Source organism: Paroedura picta, chromosome 16 (genome assembly GCF_049243985.1).
Source record: "Paroedura picta isolate Pp20150507F chromosome 16, Ppicta_v3.0, whole genome shotgun sequence".
In the NCBI taxonomy this organism is placed as follows: Eukaryota; Metazoa; Chordata; class Lepidosauria; order Squamata; family Gekkonidae; genus Paroedura; species Paroedura picta.
Window position 1 is genome coordinate 15,765,288 of NC_135384.1, and position 12,451 is coordinate 15,777,738.

General features: G+C 41.9%; 1 protein-coding gene across 1 annotated transcript; it reads left to right on the forward strand.

Annotated features, from left to right (window-relative positions):
- Positions 1 to 4,341: 4,341 nt before the first annotated feature.
- Positions 4,342 to 11,494, forward strand: LOC143825501 (olfactory receptor 10A7-like). The gene is made up of 3 exons (XM_077313526.1): positions 4,342 to 4,540; positions 6,468 to 6,625; positions 10,526 to 11,494. Exons 1-3 carry the CDS (start codon positions 4,342 to 4,344, stop codon positions 11,492 to 11,494), a joined length of 1,326 nt encoding a protein of 441 aa, XP_077169641.1.
- Positions 11,495 to 12,451: the final 957 nt, after the last annotated feature.

Below are 12,451 nucleotides of genomic sequence, written 5' to 3' on the forward strand. Positions count from 1 at the left end.
CATGGAGTCAGATCCAACTTGGTTTCTCCTCCAAATTAATCCTACTCAGTCCAACACGATAGCTCTAGCAGAGCTCTGGCCCAGGAACACTTTGCTCATAACCAGTCTTGTTCAGCCCATGGGGCTCTGGCTGAAAATTGGAAGTCTAGCTGGTTTGGGATTTGGGACTGGTAAAAATGGTTCCAATCAGGTCCAATCTGAAGCACCGTTGCACATCCTTTGAAGTTAACTGACTTCAATGTGCTTATGGCATCTAAAGGTCCCAGCCATGGGCACCAGCAGCACAAATTCAAAATTGATGCAAGATTCATCAGTACAGGATCTAGGCAATCTTGTTCCCAGCACCTTTCCATTAATTGTTCTGTAAAGGAAGGGATGAATTCTGTCCTCCCTGTTATTCAGAAAGAAACTAGGGGGGAAATGAACATAATTCTAGACGTTCTGCCCCTCTTTATCTTTTACACATTGTCCTTATACACATTTTTTTTCCCCGTTATTCTTCATAAGGACTTCTACGGTCTCCCCCCTTTGTCTTTCTCTTCTCCAGTGCTCCTGTTTTCTCACTTGCTCACTTTTCTCACTTGCTGTACATCACTCTCCTCTGTTTTCTCCATGATGTAAGTCTGGCTGAGTGTATGAACCAAAAAAGTTAGGGATAAAATCAATTCTAGAAAAATATAGTTTATTATAGGTGTTCAGATGTTTAAAAAACATAAATTAATATATCTTGGGCACACATAAAACATCTAAGTGCGCACATCAATCATGCCAAATGATTTTTTGATCTTATGTGTTTCAAGCAAATAGATCTTCATTAGAGGTCAATTCTAGAGATGGACATAGATATAATTAAGGACATTTTTATAATTTTCAGTAGGGGGGTGTTAAAAACTTAGTTTGTTCTGGCTAGTTCTGGTCCTGCAAAGTGTTTATAACGGCAGAATCCTCCACCAGCAAATATTTCTTGTTATTGCCTGGATATTGGAAAATCCTACTATGTGCTTCTCAGCGGACAGGTCTGTAGGCATCTGTACAGTTGACCTCTGGTGAAGATCTATTTGATCAAAATATGTTGGGTCATGGGCAATAAATTATTTGGCATTATTGGTGCATACACTCAGATGTTTTATGTGTGCTACAAAGATATTTTAATGGTTTTTAAACATCTCAGCTCCTATAATCAACTGTTCACATTTTTTCTAAAATTGATTTTATCCCTAACCTTTTTGGTTCTTGCCTGTAATTCAGGTTGGGTTTTTGTTTCCCTTTTTGTCCCTTGTTCTGGCTGAGGGTGTAACTGGCCCAAGGACAGTGAGCAAGTCATTTGAACCTGGATCTCCTTGGTTCTAGCCCTTTTGTGGCATACAGCCCACTTTATCTGATATATGAGACTAGGAAGGAAGAAGCAGATCTTAGTGTTCAACCTCCACGCAATACAAAGAATGTATGAAACCCAGTTATTTAAATTTCAAATGTAGTCAAGAAAAGTCCAAGATTGTGAGCTATTTGGTATGTATATGCTGCACAATATGCAGATCAAGTTTTCGTTGTTTACTTTTTAAAAAATCACTTGAAATTTAAATTGTCCTGAAGTCCAAATTACAGTGTCCTGCTGCAGATAACAGTGAAGGAGACAGAACAAGATGGGCAGCCGTGTTAGTCTGTCTGCAGCAGTAGAAGAGAACAAGACTCCAGTAGCATCTTGTCAGCTAACACAATTTGTGGCAGAGCATGAGCTTTTAGGAGTCAGTGCTAACTTATTCAGATACATGCCTCCAGATATACTTCTTCAGATACACATTCTAGCTGTCTCTGAAGAAGTGAGCAGTGATTTATGAAAAATTGTACTCTGGCCCAAATTTTGTTAGTCTTTAAGGCGCTCCTGGACTCTTGCTCTTTTCTAGTTCAAGAGGAGGAAAGGGTAATCAACAGAAAATATTTACCTCTAACATAGTTCAGATGGAATCCTTGATGGACTCTATTCATGTCTCATTCCTAAGATACAAGTATTTCCAGTTCATCTTCTTCAAGCTCCAGTTGGTGCTTCAGATGGTGGTTCTGCAGGCTTCCTTTCCCTTTTGTTCACTTGGTACCAAAATGCTAGTAGCTTTGTTTTCCGTGTACTTCAACTCCATATCTTTGCACATAATAAAACACGTACTGTACTGACAGACAACATACTGCTTAAAACAGGAGGCAATTGGTTCAGGGCTCAGGAGGAGAGGCAACACTTTCCGAGGTGATTGGTTCAGAGCCTTGGAGGGGAGGCAGGACTTTGGGGGATGATTGCCACAAGAGTTTTAATGGCTGTCTCTTCTGGCAATTGCTGTGGAGCTTCATGGCCATTGCATCTTCTTCTTGTGCAGATGGTGTATAGATATGCTACTACCTACCATATTAGCTGGGGGACTGGAAGGGGAGGGGGGTGAGGGAAGGGTTGACCCTCATAAGGAATGGCATTTAAGGGCTGATAGAGTTAGAATAAAGTTGCCCATTCCCCTTAGTCACCTATGGGGGATGAAGGGGTAGGGCTGCCATATTAAGGCAGGGAAACTTCTGGAGATTTGGGGATGGAACCTAGGGAGGCCAGGGACCTCAATGGGGCACAATGCAGTAGAGTCTTCCCTACAAAGCATCCATTTCATCCAAGGGAAGTGATCTCTGTTGCCTACAGATCAGTTGTAATTCCAGGGAGTTGACAGGTCCCACCTGGAGGCTGGCATCCCTAAACTAGAACAAAGCAGAGATGTTTTTAAGGAAGTTAAAAGAAAACCAGATGAGACATGTGTCCATCTATGTTGTAATTTAGATAGAGCCTTGAACAGATGGGTTGAGGGGAGTAATGTCATAAAATTTGAAGAACTGAAGCAACTAATAGGCTTTGGACAGTTCTACAGGCAGGTTCCCTCACACTTTAGATGGTTCCTGAGGGATAAAAAAACAGTGGCTGAAGCTGCTACTTTTTAAAGATGAGATTGAGGGGGACTTGGGGAGATCTTTATTTCTACCTCACATCAAGAACAATAAAGTGTGAGGCATTTCAGGAAAAATCAAGTAATATAACACCAACCCCGTGAGATGGGACACTCCCATACAAAACAGACAGGGAGGGATAGTGTGTTATCATGGTCCATAAGAGGGACATATAAGAGGTTATTGTCCAAAATTAGAGAACGGAAAAATCCCGAACATCACCACAGCACTGATAAAGCTGTTCTTACTGAGCAGTCCTGTCAGAGCTCTCTCAGTCTCACTCACCTCACGGGTTGTCTGTTGTGAGGAGAGGAGGGGAAATCAATTGCAAGTCACTTTGACACTCCTTATGGTAGAGAAAAATGGCATATAAGAGCCAACTCTTCATCTTCTAACTGTCAGAAGACTAAAAAGGGCTTAGACAACCATAGAAAACCCAAAGAGACCCTCTGAGCAGGCTCTCCAGATTAGAAGCTACAGCTCTTAACCACTGCACCAAGCTGGCTTTCTAGTGTTGTCATACCACTGTATGTATAAGAGTAGCATGTCCACTGCATTCTCCACTTTCATTTTAAAAAGAAACATACACACAAATTAGTCTAGCACCTACTCTTGTGGAGATATAAGGGGAAAACCATATCTTTGCAAAAAAGGAATCTAGTGACAGTACATTTCAGAGGGAATTCAGAGAACCTATTACACCTATATTTTCAAGGATACATCATTATGACCAATTATGCATGGTGCAGGTAGTCTGAGGTGGTGGCAGCAGGGCATCAGGGCTAATCTCTGATTATGAATGATGCTTCTGCCATTCCGGCCTTGGCCTGGTGTAGCGTCTCAGATGGCCCGTGGTATGCGAACATGGAAACTCCCGCGTTCCCTGCAATACCACAGGTGCCGTCTGCGGTCCTCCTGGTCCAGCCCAGTGTATAATGGCCCAATGTACCCCCAACCTACAGTGTCCCTGCAGGGACACCACACACCCCTGTCAGCTCCACAGAACCACGGTGCTGGGCAGGGCATTCCCTCACCCACACCTTGGCAAGAGAGCGACATGCCACTCCCCTGCTATTGTGCAGTGGGGGCACCATGCTCCCTGCCCCCCCTCCACTGCCACTGCTGCCGTTCAGTATACTGAGCTCTCCCAGCCCTGGTGTTGTGCATGCTCACTTGCTATGCCAGGGCAGTTCGCATACGCGGGGGGATTCCCCCCCCCCAATGCATACGTGGGAAACAGTGGGGCATGCCACCCCACCATAAGGACCCGGCAGCAGCCTGTCGTGGCTGCTGCCATGCATAATCAGTCTATAAGGATATTCTAGAGCTGATTTTAAATAAATAAACAAACAAACAAATAAATAAATAATGCACACAAGTCCTGGTGGCCCAGGGGAGGAGAAGTGTCTGCTTCTAGGGGAACGGGCATGGAAACCAAGAGGATATCGGCCACATGGAAGCCCCTTTGCTGCCATGCTTTATCTGCAGCCACATCATCAGCAGGGAAAACACAGAAACCCATCCTCACTCAGAGGCCACCCACATGCAGAGTTTGCAGCATTGCGGAGTAGGAGACTGGGTGAATGGACGGTGTAGAGCCATCTGCCAAATATGTCTGTATACCACTGAACTCTAAGTATGCCATTTCTCTTCTAGATACGACACTGCAGCCAATAGGGAGCCATGTAAATTAGTTGATAGCTTGTCCTGAAGGCAACTTTACACAATCTGTAAGTGTTGCCAGTTCTCCAGGACTTGGCATTGCTTGCATGTTACATAAGTGCACTGTTAGGCTCAGCTATGCAGAGGCAAGTTTTTACATATGCCATGTTACGTTTTCAACCCACCCTTCCTCCAAGGAGCTCAAGGCAGCACATGTCCTTGCCTCCTCTGTATAGCCCTTGCAACAATCCAGTCAGAGAGAGACAGACCTACCTTGACAAGACAGTTCTGATGGAGTGGTGTTTAAGGAAATAATTTAACCGGGTAATTGTTAAATATTATATAAGATTGTTTATGTTTTAAACAATATTGTAAACTGCCCCTAGCTGGCTGCCCAGAAGAGGCAGTCATACAAATTCAGATATAAATAAATCATTTGGCCCATTCTCCAACAGCTGTGCTGGATTCCAGTTGAATTTTGGATCAGCCTTAAGGTTCTAGTAATCACCTTTAAGGCCATATGCGGTCTGGACCCAGTGTACCTGAGAGACCGTCTTTCTGCCTACAACCCTCAAAGAGCTTTACAGTCCACTACTTCCAACTGCCTGGTGATCCCTGGCCCCATGGAAGCTCGCTTGACCTCAGCCAGGGCCAGATCTTTCTCCATCCTGGCCCTGACCTGATGGAGATCAGGGCCTGAATGGAACCTGAAAATTCTGCAGGGCCTGCAAAAAGGAGTTCCCCCACCAGGCATTTGGTTGAGGTCGACCTTCCATTGGCCCCCGAGCCTTCCTCCCATGAAAACTACCACTGATTTGTCCAACTCACAGAGCCATCAGTACACTGTAGTTAAATTACTGTTTTCCATTGGTCTACTGTTCCACTGTTCCAGCATAGTGTTCTATTGTCATCACTGTATTGTTACTGTTTACTATTGTTATCTGTACTGTTACCTGTTCACTAAATTCTATGTAAACCACCCTGAGTCTTAGAGGAGGGCAGTATATGTATGAATGAACGAACAAACGAACAACTGAACGAATATTCATTTGTTCAAACAAACAAAAACAAATAAGTAAATTTCTATATACTGAAGTTTACCAGTTACTCTCTGTCTCAAAATTATGAAAGGTACATATTTTATACAATCTTATTTGGACACTGCTTGCTTAGCTGTTTCTATAAATATGATGCCAAATTCTGTAAATATATTGCTATGTATTATAAGCTAAATTTAGCAATGAAGTGTTAACTTCTTTCAACAATACAGCAATGTTTCCAAGAGGGTCCCTGGGGGTAGAAGTTTTCTCTGTGATTTATCCTTCCTTCCTCTTCACCCTCCAACAGGGAGGGGTTATGATATGACTAAGAATAAAGAAAGCCAAGTAGAAGCAAATATCTAACTTTTCCTTCCCAGCTCCAGCGAATGTCCTTTTGTTAAAATGGGATTTATTTAAATAAAGATGGAGAACGACTACCAGTATGTTGCTATTGCATGAATGCATGTTAAAGCCAAACTCCTGAGCCGGCAACTGAAGCACAAATTTGTAAACATCACAAAGGGACAAAGACAAAACACCAGGAAAATATATTGGTTAGGAATGGAATATGAATGGAAAACATCAGAGATTTCTTCTGCAACCATCTTAGAGGTAAACTTTTATTGATTTATATCCGTTTTTTTGTCCCCACTTACTGTACTTGAGACAGGACATTTTAACTTTTATTCCATGGGACTAAATAATAAGGAAAACAAATCACGACAACAAAAATCAATAGCCTGAAACCTACTCAGCATATAGATACCAACTCATTTGGCTGCTTTTCCTTAGAGTTTTCCTTAGAGTTTTCCAAAGCACCTTCAGTAAATCCAATGGAACTTCTCTCTGTTATGGACCAGATGAACAATTGGAATTGGGATCAGATCAGTGAGATCTACCGAATGCAAATCTCTAACTTTTTGTGGGATATTCCCACAGAATGTGAATCTGTGAATCCCTAGGACTGCCCATGGTTTACCAAGAAAGAAATAGTGATGGCAGGTATGCATACAAGAGGCAGAATTATATGACTCCTCTTGAGTTAACTAGTCAATACCATAAGCATGTTTTTTGGATAGCATACATTTCTTCCACATTAAGAGTCCAGGGCAATATATATAATTTTAAATGTTAGTAAGTGCCAGAAGCTGATTTCATCATCATATTAAATAATCTGCTCAACTAGATTGTCAATTACAGCCCTAAATATTTGTCTTCTTAATGGGATTACTTGTTTAGACTGGAGCAAACTGGAGTAGACTAGTATAGCACAGTTCATATGTGTAGAGAGATGAAGCATCAAAAACTTGGATTCAGTTCATGTTAGCGGTATTCAGATCTTGTTAATAGTTTTAACTCCTGTGGTCCAGACACAAACTTTGAGACATTATATTAGCTCAGGTTTTTTGAACCAGTTCAGAAACATATTATGTAGGATTAACAGGCCTTAACCATCTTTAGCTCATCAAGCTGGCAGAAGGCTATCTAGCAATGCTCTGTAAACCTGTGAACTAGTTGGAATGTCCCTTCCCCCTGCCCCCCGTGGACCCAGACAACTAGAAACAAAAATTAGGGTTTACCAAGTGGCTGTTGAGCAGCATTTTTAGTAGTAAGTTACCAACTGTGTTTGAATCACTGTTAAGATCACTACAAGATGAAATATAATTCCAATAAAATTAATTTTATTTGTACATTTGTACATTTGTTCATTCGTACATTTATAAAATTAATCCAGTAATGTATTTTAAAAAATTAAAACATGATGATTGTATATTGCATGCCACTCAAAAGCAAAGAATTCCATGACTAGCCTAAAATACAATATGTCATCAGAACTGATTGCAGATCTTCAGTATTATGAACGTGTTTCAATGCAACCCCAAGCAGAGTTGTGCCCTTCTAACCCTCATGATTTCCATGGAATTGCGTATAACTCTGCTTAGGATTCCACTGAATAAATTGGTTTCAGTTAATGCAGAAATTAGACATTCTCTGTTTTCTGTGTGCTTGTATAGCTAGATTTACGACTCATATTGATTTAGGGTCTTGTTTTTTGTTTTTTGGTGTGGTCTATTTTTGAGTTGTGGGCTCTCCTTTTAAGGCAGCTTCTGATATTTTCCACTGCATTTTATGGTTGAAGAAATTACTTTAGACATTACTAAAAGAGACCAGGCTGGCCTTATTTCAACAGATCTTGGGAACTAAACAGGGTTGGCCCTGGCTAGTATTTGAAAAGGGCACCACCAAGGAATGATGCAGGGGCCAGCAATGGCAATCAACCTCTAAATGTATCTTGCCTTGAAAACCCAACAGGGTTGCCATAAGGAAGCTCTGACTTGATACAGTGATAACAAAAAATGATATTGCTTTCTGGGAGGGAAGATGGCAAGCCATGTCAGCTTCTTGCTGGTTAATTGACCATGTCAGTTACAAGGTCGGGATACTTATGTACCTCATGTTGCTTTCAGAGAGTTAGCTTTTAAAAGATATAACGTGTCGTTTTAATATTTTGGGAGCTACATCTTTGCACAGAGATCTAAATATTTTTTAAAAATATTTTGTAGCCCATCCTAAGAAGTTGCCCATCAACTTCAATGGTGTCTCTGACTTCTAGGATTTTGGGGGAGGGAGAAAAATCACTCTGTCTACTTTCTCCTTTATCATACCTTCCTTATAAACCCCCCCTTCCCCGAGTTCAAAGTCCCAGACTTGTTAACCTTTTCTTATAGGAAATGTGCCCCGCCAAACCTTTAATAATCCTGGTTGCCTTTTTATGACTTTTTCTGTCTTTGCAGTATGGTTTTTGAGATACAGAGATGAGAACTGTACTCAGTAATACAAATGAAACTGCACAAGAGATCTGTTCATGAGTTTTACAATAGTGGCTGTTTTGTTTTCAGTTGCTTTTCTAATAAACCCCAGCAGGGAGTTTGCCTTTTTGATCTCTGCCACTCAATGTCAACGTTTTCATTGAACTGTTTACTACAACCCCTCAAAATATTTTGCATACTGAACCTTGAAATAGAGCAAACCAAGGCCATGTCATCTTAGAGAAAGCCCACAGATTACCACTTCCTTAACACTGTAAAATATTGACAATCTCTGAATGGTGAATTCTATCACTACAGTGTACACAATTGAATTATTTACTGTGCTTTTCTCCTTATAGTGTGGTACTGCTACATAATTTTCAACCCCCCCTGACAGGCATTCTGGAACAGTGAAGTGGTCAGATAGCCATGCCAACCCTATATGTGTGTTAATGGTGGCATGTACAAAAGAAACCAAAACCCAACCTAACCAGAAAAGTTAGGAACCCAAAGATTGAGCTTGTTATGTGCGAAGTCGTGTCCGACCTATCGCGACCCCATGGACAATGATCCTCCAGGCCTTCCTGTCCTCTACCATTCCCCGGAGTCCATTTAAGTTTGCACCTACTGCTTCAGTGACTCCATCCATCCACCTCATTCTCTGTCATCCCCTTCTTCTTCTTTTGCCCTCAATCGCTCCCAGCGTTAGGCTCTTCTCCAGGGAGTCCTTCCTTCTCATGAGGTGGCCAAAGTATTTGAGTTTCATCTTCAGGATCTGGCCTTCTAAAGAGCAGTCAGGGCTGATCTCCTCTAGGACTGACCGGTTTGTTCGCCTTGCAGTCCAAGGGACTCGCAAGGGTCTTCTCCAGCACCAGAGTTCAAAAGCCTCAATTCTTTGATGCTCGACCTTCCTTATGGTCCAACTTTCACAGCCATACATTGCAACTGGGAAGACCATAGCCTTAACTAAACGCACTTTTGTTGGCAGGGTGATGTCTCTGCTTTTTTGGATGTTGTCTAGATTTGCCATAGCTTTCCTCCCCAGGAGCAAGCGTCTTTTAATTTCTTTGCTGCAGTCCCCATCTGCAGTGATCTTGGAGCCCAGGAAAATGAAATCTGTCACTATCTCCATTTCTTCCCCATCTATTTGCCAGGAATTGAGAGGGCCGGATGCCATGATCTTTGTTTTCTTGATGTTGAGTTTCAAGCCAACTTTTGCACTCTCCTCCTTCACCTGCATCAACAGGCTCTTTAGTTCCTCTTCACTTTCTGCCATTAGAGTGGTATCATCTGCATATCTGAGGTTGTTGATATTAAGATTGAGCTGCAAAAATAATTTTTAAAAATTTGCAAAATATTTATTACATAAAGTGCAATAATTCAATTTTATTTTTTAAAAAATCTATAAATCACATAGACTATTTACGCACTGGGGGTTTCATGCCGGGCTTTAGGCTTGGGTTTTAGTTGTGGTAGGTTGCCTCAACTCTTCCTGCACCCACATGGGGGAGCATTTCACCTTGTGCATCTCATCCCCCCCCCCCAGATTTGTGCTCCTGCACAGGAGCTAGGGCAGTCAAGTTCCCAGTGCATAAACGGTCATAGTTATCATAATTTAAAAACATCACAATTTTTGACCATGTCAATTACAAGGTCAGGATACTTATGTACCACATGTTGCTTTCAGAGAGTTACACATGGAAAAAACCAACATGGAATGGACTAAATGCATTTTGACCCCAGGGGGTCTTCTTCAGTGGTCAAATTGTCATGAGAAATGCACTCAAACATAAAATCAAAGGGCTTGCTGGGTGGCAAAGAAAAATCTGTTTGATGCTGCACCAACTAGTCTTTCTAATATAAAAATATCTGATTTGGAGCTTTAATATACTTCAAGAGGCCACCGCTCTCTGCTTTTGCCCAGGTCTCAATCACCGGTACATTTCCACATGTGTCAGAAAAAGCTGGTGGGCTTGTGTCAGGGAAGGAAGGGGACCTGTTCCTTCCCAGTGGACTAACACTCTTCAAACTATATTTCAGAATGAGCTTGATATTCATCAGCAAGCAGAAGTTGGGAGCAACCAGTCAAGCATCACAACATTCATCCTTCTTGGATTCGAGAAATTCTTTCAATTTCACATTTTCCTGTTCATTCTGTCTCTAGCCATCTACATTCTGGCTGTTGCTGGGAACCTCCTAATTATTGTCCTAGTTGCTGTTGACCAGCACCTTCACACACCTATGTATTTCTTCCTGATGAACTTGTCTGCCTTGGAAACCTGCTACATTTCAAACATCCTTCCCAGGATGCTGTCCAGCTTTCTAACTGGAGATAGATCCATTTCGTTTGAAGGCTGCATCTCACAGTGGTATTTTTTTGCTTTCTTTGGATCCACTGAATGCTACCTCCTCTCTATGATGTCTTACGATCGATACTTGGCAATCTGCAAACCTCTTCATTATATGACCCTCATGAATGGCAGACTCTGCCTGCAATTGGCTTCCACGGCTTGGATGAGTGGGATAATAACCAGCACAATAATAACCTCCTTTATGCTACAATTGACATTCTGTGGCCCCCGTGAAATCGACCACTTCTTTTGTGACATATTTCCATTGGCAGACCTCTCCTGTAGCAATCCTTACTTTGTGAAGCTTGCAACCTATATTCTGGGAGCCATGGGAACTGTTGTCCCTTTTAAACTAACACTGGTTTCCTACATCTGCATTATATCCACTGTCTTGAGAATTCCATGCAAGGTTGCCCAACAGAAGGCCTTCTCCACCTGCTCATCCCATCTCATTGTAATAATCCTTTTTTATGGCTCCTTATTCATGGTCTATGTAATCCCTGAAACAGACAACCTGAAGGAGCTACACAAAACCTTCTCTCTGTTCTATACTGTTCTTACTCCCATACTCAACCCTCTCATATACAGTTTGAGAAACCGAGAGGTGAAAGAAGGTCTTTGCAGATTACGCAGGAAGTTCAGCAACAGAGTTTTCTAATCTAAGACTGGTTTGATGGGTTTCCTGGACCTTGATAGAGAATTTGGCATCTAGAAATGACTAAAGGTCTTTGGGGCAAAGATTAATTGATCTTGTTTACGAAACTCTGTAAAGTGCCAGGTGCTAGAGTAACAGTGTAGGTTTTGACATTGTTAATATTTTCATGACTTTTTTTTATCAACCCATGAAATCGGTGATGAAATTCCAAACACTGGCCTCAAATATCTGATATGTGCTCCTTTTGAAATTATTCCTTCCAGCTAATCTTGCAGCTAATTTTAATCATTAAAATCTCATACATCTAAAAGGATATGCAGAACAGATGTTTGCTTGGCATGTGGCATTAAAGAGCTAGAGGGGAAAGATTCAAGTTCTACATCCATGACTATATCCTTGTAAAGATTACATACTGTGTGTATGTATTATGTAATTAGAATGCTGTCAAAACCTTGTGGGATTTGAAAAGTTTAATGTTTGATTCTGTTTGATTTTATTCCTCATCTCTACAATGGGTGCCATGTTGCAATATTCGTTGTATTGTGCAAAACCCTTTTGTTTATGGGAAACTGGAAGCCATTCAGCCCTGGGATTCTTACACATAGCTCACATCACCTGCTCAGTTACCTTCCCCCTCCCCTTGCTGGGCCCCTTCCCTGTCACACCCATCGTAATTCCTGTCTCCTCAGGCCTGCCAAGCACCTGGACTGTTCCTGCTATCTTCTTTATGATCTTTTTTGATAAGTGCCTAGCCCACACCCACGGCCTCAGGGGCTGCTGCCATGCCGACCATCTGCAACTCAAGGGGAGTGGGAGTGGGTACGCCAAAAGCAATATCGGTCCTGTCCTCAGTTCAAGCAAGGAACGTGTGCATTGCTGTGCCAATGCTACCCAATATAGAAATCTGATTTTACAATCACAAGTCCTGTTGGGGTCTACATGGGACAATCCTCACAGATA

Bases quoted from the DNA above. Each gene is read 5' to 3' on its own strand.
- LOC143825501 (XM_077313526.1), top strand. From the start codon at position 4,342: ATGCACACAAGTCCTGGTGGCCCAGGGGAGGAGAAGTGTCTGCTTCTA. The intron at 4,541-6,467 runs GTAGGAGACTGG...GCTTTTCCTTAG, and splicing joins AGAGTTTGCAGCATTGCGGA to AGTTTTCCTTAGAGTTTTCC. The intron at 6,626-10,525 runs GTGAATCCCTAG...ACTATATTTCAG, and splicing joins TTCCCACAGAATGTGAATCT to AATGAGCTTGATATTCATCA.